Source organism: Pollicipes pollicipes, unplaced genomic scaffold (assembly GCF_011947565.3).
Source record: "Pollicipes pollicipes isolate AB1234 unplaced genomic scaffold, Ppol_2.1 Scaffold_4295;HRSCAF=5057_pilon_pilon_pilon, whole genome shotgun sequence".
Taxonomy (NCBI): Eukaryota; Metazoa; Arthropoda; class Thecostraca; order Pollicipedomorpha; family Pollicipedidae; genus Pollicipes; species Pollicipes pollicipes.
In genome coordinates, this window is record NW_023596461.1 from 2991489 (window position 1) to 3009453 (window position 17965).

The window sequence follows — 17965 nt, forward strand, 5'->3', positions numbered from 1 at the left end:
TGTAAAACTGACTGAATGACGGGGCTTTAAAAGCACTGTAAGGTTTTAAAAGAACTCAGCAGCGCTAGGGCCTGGCCCATGGTTGTTGGTCCTGTCTTCAGAACCCAAAGAGATCGGGCGGATCCTGGGCCGGATCCGGGGACTACCGCCATCTGTTGGCGTAATCGGCCCCGGCGGACCACGCTTTTCCGGGCGTCCCGTCCTAAACTGGGCTAGCGCCGGCGACGCCGTGGTCCTAGGTGGCGGTGGTGGCGGAGGACCCATGGACGGGTCTCTCCGCGAGTCGGAGGGGCGTGGGGGAGCCTCCACACGCTTTCGGGGAGGTGGGACTTCCCACCCCGTGGGAGCAGGCCCGGGGCCCGCACCCGACAGCCGACTGGCTGCCTTCGCCCTCTCATGCTCCTGAAGGCGTGCACGCTTTGCCTCGCGCGCCCGTCTCTCCGCCTCATGGCGCTCAAGGTTGTCCGGTTTTCGTCCCATCGTCTCACTCAGTGTTGTAGGACGTGATGCTTTTGTGGAGGACGGCTGTGAAGCCGGTGATCGTGTGCTTACCGGCGAAGACCGGGAGGTTCGGCCCCGGCGGACTACGGTCCACTCACTGCTTTCCGCTGGTGTCGGGTGAGGTGGCGTGGGCTGTGCCTCAGAGGGGCCACAGGGTGCCAACGAGACGGGGGACGACAATATTGCCGATGCTGTGGCGTGCCCCTGAGACGTCGGTACAACCGACAGCTCGAAAGATGCAAGCAGTTTAATGAGCTGCGTTCCAGTCATCTGATCTAAGGGGGCCTCAGGTGGGACAGGAGCCTTGGCCGCTGTGGCATATGATGTCTTAGGGTGGCTCAGTCCATATAAATCCCTTGCTTCCCGAAATGAGATGTTCCTCGTGGTTTTCAGTGCGATGATCTCCTTCTCTCTGACGTACGCCGGGCATGCACGATCGAAAGTAGAGTGAGGTTTCTGGTTTTTACCACAGTTCACACACCATGGGTTCACTGCAGTGCACTGATCAATTGGGTGCTCCGGAGAAGCACACTTACCACATGCTGCCTGGTTGCGGCGGAAATCCCTTGCATGTCCAAACACTTGACACTAAAAACATCTCATGGGGTTTGGAATAAAAAGGCGCACCTTCACCTTCATATAGCCTACCCTTACTTCAGATGGTATGTCAGGACGATTAAAATTCAGCACCATGTTGTACGTGGGGACCAGCTCCGCACCCCTGCGCACCTTGATGCGGGGAGCATCTGTTACCCCGAAATCAGCGAGACCGTCGACCATTTCCTCATCACTGACATCTCTCAGGTCAAAACAGATGATGACACCCTTTGGCGAGTTCTTTGTCCTATGAACCTCCACAGTCATCGCCACTGACACGTCCTTTTCCCCTCCGCGTCCCGCACACAGTACACAAACCTATCTGAAGTCCTGGCCTGTTTCGCCTCCTCTCCGTTCAGGAACTCCACCTTGATCTCACCGTCCTTGAGCTCATCGCATTGGAGCACCTTTCCAAACCGATCACACCCATTTCGCCTTTGAAAGGGCGAAGGGGTCGACAGCGGCTTCCCGGCGCTTCGGAAAATCAAGATCCGAGGGGTAGGCGCTGACGTACTACCACCTGTAGCCTTAGTCCGCCCTCTTTCGGGGTGCGGTTTTTTTAGATTAAAGTTGTCATGCATGTAAGGTTTTAGCGTTCGGCACCGAGGCTCCCCACCCACCTCGGAGCCCAAATGGGGGCGGCCCACTCACCCAGGGGGTGGTGGTGCCGCCAGGGCTACCCCGGTGCTATACGGGGCGAACGACGCCTTCCACAAGGCCAGGTGTAACCGGGGAGACCCCTCCCCGTCCCGTCCCGACCGTAGTTCAGCGCCGCCGTCCCTTGACCCCTTAAGCCGCCGCGCACGGCCAGGCGCCCCGCGCGGAGCCCCGCGCGGAGCACCCAGCCACGCGCGAGCGACAAGCCGCTAGACCCGTGTGGGGCCCGACGGCCCCCCACGCCCCCGGATATCCCGGCCAAAGTGGAGTGTAGGGACGCGCCGTGACTGACCCGCACGACGCACCACTCAGCCACCAGGATCCAAAGCACGGGGACGTGGGCGAGGGGGCACGGCGACCCCGATAAAACGAGGATGACGGGTGGTGATAGGGCCGGATACGGGAGTGCGGGTAATGTGGACGGAGCGGGCGGGACAAGGAGCAGGAGTCCACGTACCGGCAGGGTCGCTACGCCCGGAGAGGAACAGCTTGCGCTGTCCACCCGTTACCGGAGCTGGGACCCGAGGGGGCGGTAGTCCCCTATACCGACCGAAGCTGGTGCCCCTGCGGGAAGCGCGGCCATGTAGCGGCCGGAAAGTGGGGAGAAGCGAGCCAGTTCCCAGAGCAGTGACAGACGAGCAGCATCGGTATCACGAACGGCCGAGCGACGGCGACCATCTCTCACGGAGGCCGGCTGGGCGATCTCGCCCAGCGGCCGCCCACCCAAACGGACGGACCTATCAGACGCGTTCGGACCCGCACGAGCCGGACTAATGGCGCAATCGACGCCCATTGGGTGCGGCGCAGCGCCAACCCTGACCCCGCTGGCAGCCCAGGGTCACGGTCAGTGACGTCACACCGGGGTGACGTCATACCGCGCGGCGCCGTCACGCCGCGCTGACCAGAGCCGAGCCGAGCCGCAGCCGGCAGACGGACGGGCGGCGCGGCGCCACATGGAGGCTGCAGTCAGCCGCCGGCTGGGTGCGACCAGCTCGCACCAAACCGGCCGCCATTAGCTGCCATCGCACGATGGGAAAACTCCGCCGGCGGCGCGGTGTTGATTGAAAGTTATTCTGGGGCGGCGGGCGCAGACCGTGCGGACCGTGTGGACCGGGCACGGCGCGCCGCCGACTGACGACTGACGTGATGGAGGAGGCTGGGAACAAAACAGCCGACAGATGAGCCGACCGACCGCAAGATGGGTGGGAGGCAAACAATCTAGAGGCGGCGGCGCGGGGCATCCGGACTTTCCAGTCAGCGCGCCAGAGTCTGTCCGATACGCAGCGACTGACGCCGGGCCCGGCGTCGGAAGGCGCCCCGGCGCGCGCCGCCGGCCAGCCGCGGACAGCTTCGGCAGCAGCTGAGACGGCGTGGGGCGTGGCCGGAGGCGCGCCGCCACTCGTGCGTCCCCCGACCGCGGACATGACGCCCGAGCTGTGGCCGAGCCGCCATGTCCGCCTCGCTCGCCTTCCCTTCCACAATGCCTGCTCGCCCCGCCCAGCACGGAGCCCAAATCACCGGAAAGCCGCCAGAGCACCGACACGGCCATAACCCCACATCTGCGCACCACCTGAGCCACTGCCGTCACCGTCGCCGGGTGCTGGTGCGGACCGCTCGGACGCCGCTCAGACGCCGCCGACCGACTCCGCGTCGGCGGCGGGCGCGCAGCCGGCTCGAGGCTCGACGCCGTCGCCGGGCGGCGCCTCGGCGTCTCGCCCGGGCCGAGCTGGCCGGCCTCCCGACAGGACGGCACCTGACAGCCGCCGCACCGCTGCTCCACTCGCCACGGCGACATGGCCGCCGGCGACCGGCGCAGCAGGCGCCAGCCGCCGCCGCGGCTTTATTGCGTTGCAACCGTACCCGACGGCGGTTGTGAGGCAGTAAAGAACGTAACAGGTTCTGCTCCAGAAAGGAGCAGAGCCTGCTTCGTTATGCACGTTACTGCTTTAGCATCGTCTAGCACGACCAGCTGCGTCACTAGCTGTCTTCCGTGCGTCTAGTAATGTTGGCTCATAGCTGGCACACCGTGCGTGTCCGCCCGAGCCGTGGGTCAGTATCCGTCTGTCGTGTCGAGCTTCCCGCGACTCGGTCCAAAGGCCGGGCCCTACCATTGAATCATGAGGTGTGGGTGTGCAGAGCCACGCCAGGGAACCATGACCGACACCGGGTGCTGTGACTGCACGCTGAGGCCGGCGGTAGCCGAAACCCGCGAAACGAGCCTACCCGCCAGGAAAACGAGACATGCCGGCTAATATGAGCGTGGACGAAATGGGTCGCAAGCTATCAGGCTCCAGCCCGCCGCCGTCTGGCGTAATGGGCAGCGTTTGTAGAGTCGATGCCCTGCATGGCACACGTCCCCGCCTCCACATGATGTCGCCTAACGCGCCACACCTTCGTTGCGTTCGATCCTTGAGCCCCTACCCTGACCTCGCACGACCCAACCAGCAGCGCTGCACCTGATGCCGGGCCGCAGGTCGGTCCGCCGCCCAGGAGTGGCCAGCTCCGGTCCCGGACGGCGGCGGCAGGGCCGGCGCTCGGACGTCCCCGGGATGGTCCGGCCGCCAGCCGCCCACCTACCATGACGATGGTGTGCAGAACTTTGACGTAATTTGTCTCGGTCTGCAGCAGTTCGTGGAAGACCTGCTGCCGGGGCGACATGGAGCGCAGGTCGGGCGCCAGGGCCGGCGACGCGCCCAGGCCCGGCGAGCAGCCATCTGTCGACAGGCGGTGCAACTGAAACTGCGGCAGTCGCCCGACAGGGCGGACACGGTGGACGATACGATGGATCCGTGGTGCCTGAACAACGGTATCACCATCATATCACATATTACACGTCCCATCGCACATATGCTGACAGCGTGGCGCCACATATAGCTCTAAAACACAGCCAACGTGGCCGAGGTCAGAGGGGGCGGGGGAGGGATCGGTTCGGCAGATATTTTGCAGCGGGCCACGGAGGAGCAGGGACGAACCTGGACACACCTGTCACGGAGGTCGGTGGCGGCGGCGGCAGCGGCGGCGGAGGCGGTGTGTTGGGCGTGCAGTTGGGCGGCTCAATGGACAGGTTAGGATTCTCGAATATGGGAGTCAGGCGGGATGGACGGGGTCCTGGAAAGCCGGCGGAGGACAGGCTAAGATGACTGGGCTCGAGGTCACGCTCGCCTCCCATTACCGCGGCGCAACGGGCGGGTTACCTCTATAGTACGTCGGAAACACAGGCTGATTTGTGAGCACCACCTCAGAGACAGGACAGCAGGGGCACCAGGACGGTCTGTCTGCGCTGGCGCAGTCCTTAGAGGTACAGGCCGATGCACAACATGAACACTGCCGACTTCACAATTTTTTCGTTTGGATGAAACCGCTACGTCATGACTTCAGGTGCTGGCATATTTGAAAACAGCTCCACCCAATGTTAAAGTTAAAAGTTTCACCACTATTACAGTTTAATAACGCCTGACAAAACAAAAGCTATCCTACTAGCAGCCAGGGGGTGGCACTACTTTCCACAGGCTCATCTCAAATACGATTGCTGTTGGGGTTCAATCCCTCTTATGTCTCACCTACCGCTGTCTCCCCCCCCCCCCCCCCCCCCAACACACTTCCGAGGACGACAGGCGGGGCGTAGCACCGACACCGGTCAGTCGACGGCCCTCGAGCACCACGGCCGCGCCCCGCCACCCCATACGGCAGCAGCAGCGGCGGCGCGTGGCGGGCGCTCACGCCGCCGCCGGAGGCGCGGCACACACCTGCGAACGTGGAGGCGTCCGCGTCGCCGCCCGGCGTGGCGTCGAGGAACGAGCCGGACGTCGACAGCAGGTTGATGTCGGTGATGGACGAGCGCCGCTTGGCCGTTGGCTGTCGGCGGGCGGGTGGCGCACGGTTACGCGGCGACACCGTCGGCCGCGGAGCAGGGGCAAAACGGGCGCGGCGCAGGGCGACCCGATACAGACGCCCAGGAGGCGACAGATGAAGGCGACATGATGCCCACCAGACAAAGGGCAGCAATTATGGTGTTGACCTTCCACGAGCTACATTTCACGGACGTGTTCAGCGATGGCAGCATTCCGCCCATGGACGCAGTAGGTGCCCTCTCACAGCACCATACCACCACACACTCAACCCTGTGCACTCAGTGTTTCACACACATTCAGTAGCGAGTTATCAGCGATCAGTGATCAGCATCCACCTCATTCCTATCACTTAAAGCGCCGCGTTCGAGTGGAGCCTCTTGCCTGCCGCCGCCGGCAGCGCGCCGAACAGTGACCCTGACCTGGGACGACCCGGCCGTGGGCGAGGTAACGGCAGGGCTGGGCGTGTCGCGCGCCAGCTGGTGCAGCGTCTCGCGCAGCCGCTTGCGCTTCCGGTTGGTGCGCGAGCCGGGAGTGAGCGTCGGCACCAGAAGGCCCTGCGGCGGGCTGGCCACCTCGCGCGCCTGGGGGACAGGGGCGGCGGAGTGTGCTCAGCGTTCAGAGAGCCGGCCGGGCGGCGTCGGCTCTGACGCTGGGTCGGCAGCGCACGTCCCGACGGACCGGCGAGGGGACGGGGACGGCACGGGGTAAGCTAAGATGGCTTTTGGTGGGCTCATGATTTGCCCTTACCGGGTGATGGGCACACACTCCTCGGTCCCTTATCACCTGACTTTGGGAGGACATTTATGACTTCGGGATCATTGCTGGCCTTGCGCGTTTACCACTCATACAGGGGACTTCTCACAGACTAGTAAAACCTCCAAGTCTACGACAGGAATGAAGGCGCTAACACCGATCATGGAGACGATGACGACCTCGCCACCACGCCCCTACAAAGGTCGAAAGTCGTCGCCCCCCGCTGCGGAAGACCAGCTGAACAGTGGCGGCGGCGTCCCCTCACCGCCGGCGTCTGGAAGCGGTACATGGCCTCGTCGGCGGCGGCGTCCATCTGGATGCAGGCCCAGAACCACTCGGCCTTGACGAGGTGGGCGCGCGACGGCACCGCGTCCGGCCGCTCCTTCACCGTGCTGTCGTCCACCACCTGCGGCGTCGCCGGCGGTCGTCACCCACATGGCCCGGGGCGGCGGCGCCGGGCGCGGCACGTCCACGGCGGCGGGCACGGTACGTCCACGTTGCCGGCCGCGGCACGCCCAAGGCGGCGAGCACGGCACGTCCACGACGCCGGGCACGGTACGTGCACGGCGGCCCACAGGGCCGGCCGCGCAGCTCCACACACACAGAGACAGAGCTCACGGCATGACAGGCGCGGTAGTCGCGGCCTCCCCCCTCACGCACGCACGCACGCACGCACGCACGCACGCACGCACACACAAAGTTAACACGATTTTAACAATCCTCCGTCGAAAAATCCGTTAGCCTCGTCATGGCGATTTTCCTCCAGCAGTCTCCGCTTACAGCCTTGCATAACACGCGCGGAACGCGATGGCCCACGCAGCGCGCAGTTGCCACCGCTGCAACGTCCTCTAACCAGCCGCTCGGCGGGATTTCTCCACCAGCGCCGGCGGAGGGCGCCCTCCCCTCCGCTCGAGCCCACTGACCAGGTGCGTGCAGGGCTCGTCGTCGTCGCCGCCGCCCGCCAGCTGACCGCCGTTCTCCAGCAGCACCTCGGCCATGTGGTTGCGCTCCTCCGGCGAGAAGCCCAGCAGGCGCACGCGGGCGCCGAAGAAGGGGCGCACTCGGTGCGCGCCCATCTGCGATGGATGCCGGCCGTCAGCGGGAAGAAGCGAGACGGCACTCGGTGAGGCAGGACAGCAGGTTGGGTCCGAAATGAGAGTACAGCAGTTTGAAATAGCTGCACTTGTGTGAAATATTTGCACATGCTGGGGTACATCGAACAGCTGGTGCTGACCACCAACATCTTGTGGGCTCGGCCTGTTCTGCACCGATAATCAGACACTTGTATGCCGGAGGCAACACAATGCCTTTGATGGTCAAATTTCCATAACTGCATCAACATAAATACTCTATTGAAATGCAAATCAGATAACGGGCTTCACATCACTGCCAGACTGCTCAACTTGCCAATGGATTCAAACTGCATTTGGAAGCCAGCGAACAGAACGTTTGACATCGGCGACACAACGGTTCAGCACCAAATTCCAGGCCATGCCGCCGCCGGGCGGACACCCCGGGCCCATCACCCCCCGTGTGTGGCGGCCGCACCGGTGACGTGGTGACCGGCCCCGTCCCGGCAGCCGGCTGATGGCGGACTTACCAGCTCGGGCCGGGTGGCTATCAGCCCCAGCTCCTCCCTCCGCTCCCAGACGGCCTCGATCCACGAGTCGCGCAGCACCGGCAGACCGAACGTCACCGCGTACCTGCCGCGCCGACCACACGCGTCAGTCGTGGCACGGCACGGCCGGCAGCGGCCACACGCGTCAGTCGTGGCACGGCACGGCCGGCAGCGGCCACACGCGCACCGCGACGAGTAACATCTCGCCGGCGCCCAGCGCGTGAGTCGGGGCAGCTCGCAGCTCTGCGAACGGGGACGTCACGCGGGAGGTTCCGGTTCGATCCCCGGCGGCCGCCCTAGTTTTCGGACCCTAAAGTGACCGCTGCTGGCGCCGGCGCTCAGTAACGAGGCTGCCGACGACATCCGCCACGCCCTACTGAGAACGCGCCGGTGGGGTCCTAGCGGGGACGGAGGCGTCGGCGTACCTGTACTTATCGCCGGAGCAGGCGTTGGCCACCACGTGCGTGATGTTGGGGCCGACCTCTCTGCGCACCGAGCCGCCCAGGTGGTGCACCAGGTCGACAAGCCGCTTCTGCAGGGTCGGCCGCCGGGCGGGTTAGGCGGACGGCGCACACGGCCGCCGAGCGATCTCCGACTCAACCGCCCATGCCGCTCAGACACTGATAGATAAGTGTAACACGAATATGGAAGGCACCATGAGATTCGAAGCAAGCATGAAACGCCATGGATATCCAGAGCACATGATTGCTTTTTAGTAAAGGAAACACACTAAACCATTTGGTGAACCTGCTTTTTAGTGGCAACACAGCATGGCATCCATTTAGAGACAAAGCAAATCATGAGTGGTTTGAGCGTCAGGGATCGCTGCGTTGAGCCGCCATCTGATGACGAGGGATGACACGACAGGTCCCCACACACCAACTGCTGACGCATCCTGAAGCCGGTGAAGCACATGGTGACGTCCTTCATGGCGGCCGAGAAGAGCGGCCGCGAGAGGTTCGGCATGGGGATGCCCCTGGCGACTATGTCCAGCAGGGCCGGCCGGCCCAGCACGCTGAAAACGCCGCCGACGTCGGCGTGAGGTGACGAACACAAGACACCTCGCTCCTTCAACTCGCTGGTGGACAGACACCAGTTTATAACTATGGGTGTCAAACCAGTTAGTAACAATGAGGGACAAGTCAGTTAGTAACAATCTGTAACAGTGTATCACCCTTGCAAGGCCACGCCTGTGCGCAAGTCTGGATATGTCACTGGATGAAAAGGATTAAGCTGAATCGCGTGAACTCTCTGGCACTGAACCTGAATCATAGAAGTCACGCAACATGCTCAATGTGCATTACATACAACTGCTGAACATCAAGTTAGGAAAACAAGCATGTCTGGGGCATTCTTCTGCAGGAACTTACATGCCATCAGAGTCCACCAGATGTGTGAACAGCTCCCCATCAAACTCCTTCACCAAAAATATGGTCTCAAACTCGCTGTCAGCCAAACATTCTTCTACAGATTTTGAAGATATTGGCAGGTTTAGAGACTGAAACATGAAGAGCAATTAAAATGTTGGCAGTCTGTGAACACTTCAATGCTCTGGTGAAAGCAAGACTAGACCTTATGTCCTCACTGGCATTCCAGTTATGCAACTATCTTTTAGCATAAAGAAAAATTATTGACTGAAACAATGCACAGAAATTACAGTGCAAAACACCTGCATGTGAAGCATCTAGCAGAGAAGAACAGCTATGACAATCATCAAGTAAAGCAGGAAGGTATTCTTACTTCAGCAGCACGAATCACCCTTGGGTCCTCAAAAAATGTTGGCTCTGTTATGCACAGACGTAAGCTTGCCAGTTCTGTCCCTGAAAGGAGATCTGTGTTATTGAAGTACAGAACAAACGGATAGATCATGCAGCTATGTGTTTTCTTATAAGGTTACACAAATAAACAGCTACAATGGAAGTTGGCAATTACAGGTTGTCCTGATGCTGATAGTACATCTAGATGCAAACACAAAGAATTACCCAGAACACTACATGGCATGCCTGGATGGTTCAACATGCATAAGGAAAATATAGATAAGAGAATTGTACTGTATTCATATTTTTATATGCATATATATGTATATGTATATATATGCATATATTCATATTTTTGAGCACTTACTTGTAATATCAGGAACAGGTTTCTTTGTTTCCATTGTTCTTAATGCATCAGCTATCTTGTATCCAGGCACTCTGGACTGAAAAAAGCTTATTTAGGGGGGAGGGCTGAAGCCTGCCTACATGTGTAGAAAACTTCATTCCTTACAACAAGTCTATGAGGCATAACATGTTGTGACAGTGACAAATGCCAGAATGAAACATTTGTCACAAATTTGGGGAGTCTCTAGAATGCATAAACAGCAAGTGTTGAGATTGACAGTTTTATTATTTGGGAACATTCCCAGTCAATTTTTGTGGGCTTCATATGCAGATGGCAATGCTGGCTAACTCAAACATCCATTAATTTTCTACAAGCATTTCCACACTGCCACCACAAGGCACCTGACACAAGTAGGCACTGTTGAGATATGAAAGAGAATACCTTCAAAAATTATATGTGACTCAGTTTCCACCATTTTCTGACCTCACATAATGCAGAGGATGGCTCAAAGGTGAGGATTACATACATGTTGGGCAAGAGCGGTGTGCATGGGAAAGCAGTGAGCACTATTATTGTTAGCCAATGGTGATCATTGCATCTGATGCACTGTATGACACAGAATAATAGCAGGCAGGACTCTAGAGATATCTGATCACGTCTTTATGAACGATGGTAAACCATTAAATACACATTTCTGCACACACAAGGACACGGGACGAACACGGCGCCAGTTTATCACCAAGCCTTACAGAAATGAGCAACATAGCCCCACAAAGAGAGCATTCCAAGCATACAAAAATCGTTTTTGGTTTCGGAAAAGGCAAAAATCTAGTCATTTTACTCACAGTTAAATAAATAACGGGCGCAGTCCGGGAGCACCACGGAACACCACCCACCCGCTCGCCGCTGCTGAAGCAGATGTTTTGAAATGCCGCGCGTTGATTGGCGCTTTGATATCCCGGCTTATAGAAGAGGCTGCTAAATAAAACCTGGTGTCTAAAATCGTAGCAGTACAGCTTGTAACAAATAATAAAATCGAGAAGCCGTGGTTGATACACAAGTAAAACCTTAAAGTCTATCTTTTTTAAAAAAGCACATTTCATGCCAAAACATCACATCATTATATTGCTGGTTAGTCCGCTTTGTTGATCAGGAACACTGGCTTGAAATATCGAACATTATCATGATGAGTGGTGCGGAAATCAGGACAACACAACCTCGAGAATATTTAGTACGTATTGTTGCTAAGAGGGGAGCAGTGTTTACTACCGATACGTACTAAAAGTGGCGGCGTTTAGCACGTACAGATACTAAACAGAGCAACCCGGTAAACCAAGGCTGGCCAGAAGAAATGAGGCTGTTTAGAGGTAGACGTGAATGTCTGGGATTCTTCAAGTACTTACGTACGTCCGTCAAGTTGGCACCACATTCAAATTCAGATTCAGGTCCATATTCGGGATTCAGCGGACTCCTCAAATTGCGCTGAAACTTTGCACACGGATGCATTTTAACCTCCTGAACACAATGAGCACAAGGTCTCGGACCGGTACGCCCTATTACCGGAAATATATCAATGTCAAAGATCACAATAAAAAAGGAAGACTCCTTCAATTCTTTCTAAACTCCGCGTGCTAGTAGATATTGACCTTCTGATTGCGATAAATACAAAATCGTGGACCGGTGCTCTGTATCAAAAAAGTTATAGCTGTTTTAATGTCAAGGCCGCGAATGCAGCACGTATTGCATTTTATCATGCTTAACTCAGTTTCATATTCGAAATTCAGCGGACTCATTAAATTGGCCTGAAACTTTGCACACAGATGCAGTTGGATCTCCTGAGCACAGTGAGCACAAAATATCGGAACGGTACCCCCTATTACCGGAAATATCACAATATGAAAGATCACAATAAAAAATTGCGGACTCCTTCAATCTTTTCTGAAATCCGTGTGTTGGTACATATTAGCCTTCTGATTACGATAAAGGTAAAATTTTGGACCGGTACGCTGTATCAAAAAAATTATAGCCTTTTCAAATGCCGATGCTGCTTAGGTATGGTGTATATGAGGCATTCAAAGAATTGAGGGAGCTAGCCTTTTTTGTTGTGATCTTTGATATTGATATATCTCCAGTAATAGGGAGTACCGGTCCGAGATTTTGTGCTCATTGTGTTCGGGAGATTAAACTGCATATGTGTGCAAAGTTTCAGGGCAATTTGAGGAGTCCGCTGGATCTCGAAAACGGGCCTGAATCTGAATGGGAATGTGGTGCCAACCTGACGGACGTCAAGTACTTCACCTTTTTTTAGAAGAAAAATCTTCACCGCGAGCGTTTTACGCGCAGTACGAAACGGGCACAATCAGCTCGCGTTAGCAGAATTGCCCAACTTTGAAATCATACAACCCAAAGGATGTCTTTAGCACCGAAAAAGAGAGAGAGAGAGAGAGAGAGAGAGAGAGAGAGAAGAGAGAGAGAGAGAGAGAGAGAGAGAGAGAGAGAGATAGAGAGAGAGAGCTAGAGAGAGAGAGAGAGAGAGAGAGGGAGAGAGAGAGAGAGAGAGAGGCGAGAGAGAGAGAGAGAGAGAGAGAGAGAGAGAGAGAGAGAGAGAGAGAGAGAGAGAGAGAGAGAGAGAGAGAGAGAGAGAGAGAGAGAGAGGAGGCAATTAGCAATATTCATTTCGTTGTTTCGACCATTGCTACTCGCAATGCTCGCATGATGGCCTATCATCTTCGAGAAATTACCATCTGACAATATTATAATTTCGGCAACAAACCAGTAATGTCATTTTGAGCACGTGGACAGCAGACGATTTATAACATGTACTAAAAGGGGCAACAAAATCACCAAATTACGGACATGCGAGCAGTCAACAAAAGTATCCCAGTTCTTCACATTCGTGTCTCAAATTATCTGTTGGTGCGCTTAAACTCCCTACATGACATACGTTTGATCACCTCTATCAAATACTTAATACTTTACGGCCCATCGCGCACAGACCAGAAAGGCGCATGCACTGTCACCTTATTATTGCACCTCTTTGTACTTCTTACCTTATTATTGCACTCCTAATTTATTTCCAGTCGTGAAGCTTTAATTAATATTTCCAAAGAGACCACACAGAGAAAGAGCCAACAATGTCGGTTCAACTGAAGCATTTCCAGCAATCTTGAAACGGACCAAGCGACGAAAACCGAACACCGAAGGCAAGCCAACGTTTTCGGTATGGTACATTTACGTCTACTAGCGTAGTGCACTTCATACACGAGGCCGGATAATGCGATTCACACTTATTAGAACCAAGCACATCGTGAGGACAATGTTGCTTAAGCTACTGCTGTCGCTTGTCGCTTTAGTTCAATTAATATGACTACTCCGTTGCCGTGAGATGCTGCAATCATGTCGTGCAGAGGGACTGTCGTAGCACCCTCTTAAAGTAGTGCACCTCCTGTACAATTCCAACGAGCGAGGCGTGAAATCGCTCTGACATCCAGAGACATGCTTTGGCTAATATGGACCGAGCCCCGGGAACCGATGACTGAAGCATGGCCAGCGTTTTAGGTACAGCACATGTACGTCTATTAGCGTAGTGCACCTCACACACGAGTCCGGATCATGCGATTCACACTTATGAGAAATAAACACATCGTGATGACAATGTCGGTTAAGCTGCAAGACTTCGGTCCGATGAATAAGGCTCATGCATTGCCGTGAGATGCTGTCATTGTGTGCGGACATGCTGTAGTAGCATTCTCTTAAAGTAGTACACCCCTTGTATAATTCCGATTGTCTAGACCTAAAAACCGCTCTGATATGCAAAAACATACCCTGCCGAGGTTATGTGCCGACAGCAACCCCAAGGAAAGAAGCCAAGCCCCGGGAACCGAAGATCGAAGTAAAGGCAACGCTTTCGGTACGGCACATATACATTTATTTGTACGGGGCACCTGAAACAAGAGTCCTTATAATGCAATTCACACTAAGTAGAAATAAACACATCGTGTCGACAATGTCAGTTGAGCTGGAACACGTTGGTTCAATGAATAAGACCCATGCACTGTCATGAGATGCCACCATAATGTGCGGACGGACTGTAGTAGCACCCCTTAAAGAAGTGCACCTCTTGTATAATTCCAGTTGGCGAGACCTAACAGTCGCTTTGACATCCAAAGGCATTCTCTACTGAGATAATGTGCCAACAGCAAACATAAGGGAACGGACCAAGCTCCGAAAAGCGAAGACCGAAGCGAGGCCAACGTTTTCGGAACAGTACATACATGTTTATAAGCGCAGCCACAATGTACTACACGAGAGTACTATCCCGGTAAAAAATGTTGTTGGGTGCCAGAGTCGTTTTCAGGTATCGCCAATTGGAATAATGCAAGAGATACACTACTTTAAGAGGCTGCTTCTACGGTCAGTCCGCGCAATATCATGGTGATATCTCACGGCAATGCATGAGTCTTGTTCATTGAACTGAAGTACGACATTGTCGCCGCGATGTGTTTACTTCTAGGAAGTGTGAATCGCACTATAAGGACTGGTGTTTCAAGTGCCCCGCGCCAATAAACGTATATGCGCCGTACCGAAAACGTTGGTTTTGCACGTCCGTCAATCTAGCAGCAGATTGATATCCAACTGCCAGTTAGATATTGCGGGGCATCTCGATTGCCCCAAAATTTGGTGTGCAGGGCCTTCTCGACACGCTGATTCCGAAAATCACTACCTTTGGGGTGGAATTTTGCGTAATTTTCGAGTTATACGCCGCGTAACATCCCGATGTGATATTGCAGGGCGTCTCGATTGCCCCCAAATTTAGTGTGCAGGGCCTTCTCGACACGCTGATTCCGAAAATCACTGCCTTTGGGGTGGAATTTTGCGTAGTTTTCGAGTTATACGCCGCGTAACATCCCAATGTCACATTGCGGTGCGTCTCGATTGCCCCCAAATTTGGTGTGCAGGGCCTTCTCGACACGCTGATTCCGAAAATCACTACCTTTGGGGTGGAATTTTGCGTAATTTTCGAGTTATACGCCGCGTAACATCCCAATGTGATATTGCGGGGCGTCTCGATTGCCCCCAAATTTGGTGTGCAGGGCCATCTCAATACGCTGATTCCGAAAATCACTGCCTTTGGGGTGGAATTTTGCGTAAATTTCGAGTTATGCGCTGCGTAACATCCCATTGTGATATTGCGGGGCGTCCCGATTGCCTCCAAATTTGGTGCGCAGGGACTTCTCAACACGTATGTAATTATGTAATTAGGATCGGTCACTCGCCTCCAATATTATATCAACATGAAACACCGCTCTCGTTGCACTGGGCCGAGTACATTGCAACCAATAATGTGCATATCGGAGCGCCGATTATAAGCTTCCAGTTCCAACAGCGCTACACAACAGGCAGCTTTTGGCTGTAGCTCGATCCAAAACTGAATTATTTCAAAGGTTTAAAATTTCCAGACTCCTTTTGACGTGTTGCATGATTTACGTTTTACCACGAGAAGATCAGTTGACCAGTATTCTTTCCGTACTAACTTAACTTAAGGTTCATCACTACGTTCCAACAGTAACCTATATACGCATGCACGGAGATAAAATGTCAAATCGTCTTGCTGATTTCCGTCCCCTAAACTTTGTGTTCGTAATGGATCAAAATGGTAAATGAACTGGTAAATAAAACAAGTAAATAAACTGGTAGATTTCACGACCATAGCTTAACCGGAAGTAACATGAAAGGGCATTTAGAATTGAGAATGAATCTACCGCATCGACTTTCCGAGCGAGTATAAACTCACCGCCGGCAGAGACAAAATTACCACCTTTGTGTTAGTTCCCAAAATCAGACACCGACAATCCTTACAAAGCAAAACATTGACGTACAATATGGTTATCGCTAGCGGTTATTCTAAAACAAAATATTTTACGATCGCGGCCGCTCATGCGCGTTCAGTGTGGAATGATGTGCCGTTTCTTGCGCAGTCTACCTCCGAAAAATGAGTTGGAAGTTGGCCTATTGGTCAAGCAACAAATATTATCTCAATGTTGGTTAGAGATCGAATTAGGCGATCAGAGTTATATTCCTGGAAATCTACTCACCATGTCGCGGACATAACATTGTGTGACAAGACGTAAAGCACGAAAATACATTCACACTCTTTATTGTTATGGATTTCGCATTCTGACATTAGTCAGAGTTCTTGGAGGTATCTTAAGCGTGTTTTATATGTTATTTGAATATTATAAAGCGAGTCATCTAGCATTTCTAGTCATGTTTCTTACAAAAGATAGCGCCTTGTATTGTTCTTTGATCGAAACCATTTGCGTCATTCTATCTTGTAAGGGAATCGAATTATAAGCTTAATGATACCTTATCATTTGATATCAAAATGAACCATGCAGTTTTAAAAATGCGTTGATTTTCCACTTGCCTAAAATTCTTTGCCGCAAATTTTGACGGGCTGCAGGAAGTCGGTTGTGAAAATTAATTGGCACGTCGACGTTTCAAGCTAGGTGCGGTCGAACTAGCAGGGTACCACAAACGGGCCAATTTTAGACATTCATGCGCGAAAATGAATGTAGCAAAAATTGGACAAAATTGTTACGTCACGAGAAGAAATTCCTTTTTCGTTTTCTTTTCTATACTCCTGGAAGCTTTAAATGTTTTTAGAACCAACCAATTGATTACAGAAACACGCATTTCAAATATTCCATCTGAAGTGTTTAGCATCTACATAAACCTATGAGACTCCGACGTATGACGTATTTTTATCCGACCTATGACGCGTATTTCAGAAAAATGAAATCTGACACGATCACCCCCTTGCCTTCAGTTCGACATTACTATGTGATCCGATTTAACATTTTGTTGTGTTTCTCACATAACGTAGATATTGCTCGTACCTATCAGGTTCGATGACTGGAAACAAAACCATCACACTTGTATATACATTAAGATAGGTTACAGGTCGTTGTCATCGTCAGTGTTGCTTTACGACTCACTAAGCTGCTGAGGCTATATGGCGTCACATGCCTCTTACCCTGGCAGGAAGGGCGGCGCTGCAGGGACTCGAACCCCGTAACTCTGGTATCCCCAGAAGCACAGGAGTTCACCAAATGTGTGCACCAATGCACTTTCGGCACCCACAGATGGCTGGTAAGGAAGAAACAACTTGCACCGACCTTTACAACCATGGTCAAAATTTTGTATTGGCTCCAAAATTCAGCGAGCCATCACAGAAAATTAGGTTTCCAAAAGCAAAGCCATTGTTTAGTCTATGGGACTGCGACTAATAAAGTGATTTTTGTCGGTGCGTCTCGGCAATATAGCAGTCGTTGGCTCTGGCGTAAAACACATCCCAACACACGAATCTGTAGCGTGATTTACATAGCTCCGTAACTTTTCCTTAGAAAATTGAACAGTGTTATTAAGCTTTTTACCTTTGCTTGATGTGCTCTCTATGAAGGGATGCCATTACTTAACTTTTAATCTCCGGGATTTGTATTCCCAATTCACTTGCAATCAAAGAAAAAAATGACAGATACCGAGTCAAATTGAAGCACTACAAACTGAGGTGTAATGGAAATATGCCGATATGTAGTGGTACGAATGTGAGCGCATAATGTGCTTATCTTCTCAAACGTTTGGTGCTCAACTGCACCATTAACACATAAGACGTGTTTACCTTCTCGCACGATTGCTAAACATCACATTGAATATTTAAGGTAGCAAAATTAATCAATCTTTAAAAAACCAATGACCGCGTTTCCTCAAAATGTGTTGCGAATCGGTCTCCAATTTAGAGAAGAGTCGAATGTTAGGTCTTAGTGGTTTGATTCAACAGAGGCTGCCGGGCAACAAGCAAAATTAAACCTCGAAAAGATTCCTG

The 17965-nt window shown here is 53.4% G+C and overlaps 1 protein-coding gene across 3 annotated transcripts in view; it reads right to left on the minus strand.

The window, feature by feature from the left end:
- The window catches only part of pbl (epithelial cell transforming 2 pebble), a 68598-nt gene extending 57616 nt beyond the window's left edge, over positions 1 to 10982 (minus strand). For all 3 annotated transcript variants that reach the window (XM_037219817.1, XM_037219816.1, XM_037219818.1), the window contains exons 1-12: positions 10926 to 10982; positions 10102 to 10177; positions 9718 to 9797; positions 9348 to 9475; positions 8857 to 8992; positions 8403 to 8509; positions 7960 to 8062; positions 7283 to 7435; positions 6625 to 6765; positions 6026 to 6187; positions 5502 to 5610; positions 4333 to 4469 (exon numbers count right to left, since the gene is read on the minus strand). In XM_037219817.1, the coding sequence (XP_037075712.1) occupies positions 4333 to 4469; positions 5502 to 5610; positions 6026 to 6187; positions 6625 to 6765; positions 7283 to 7435; positions 7960 to 8062; positions 8403 to 8509; positions 8857 to 8992; positions 9348 to 9475; positions 9718 to 9797; positions 10102 to 10135 (1290 nt within the window). In that variant the 5' untranslated portion in view covers positions 10136 to 10177; positions 10926 to 10982. The remainder of the gene's footprint in view (positions 1 to 4332; positions 4470 to 5501; positions 5611 to 6025; positions 6188 to 6624; positions 6766 to 7282; positions 7436 to 7959; positions 8063 to 8402; positions 8510 to 8856; positions 8993 to 9347; positions 9476 to 9717; positions 9798 to 10101; positions 10178 to 10925) is intronic.
- Positions 10983 to 17965: the final 6983 nt, after the last annotated feature.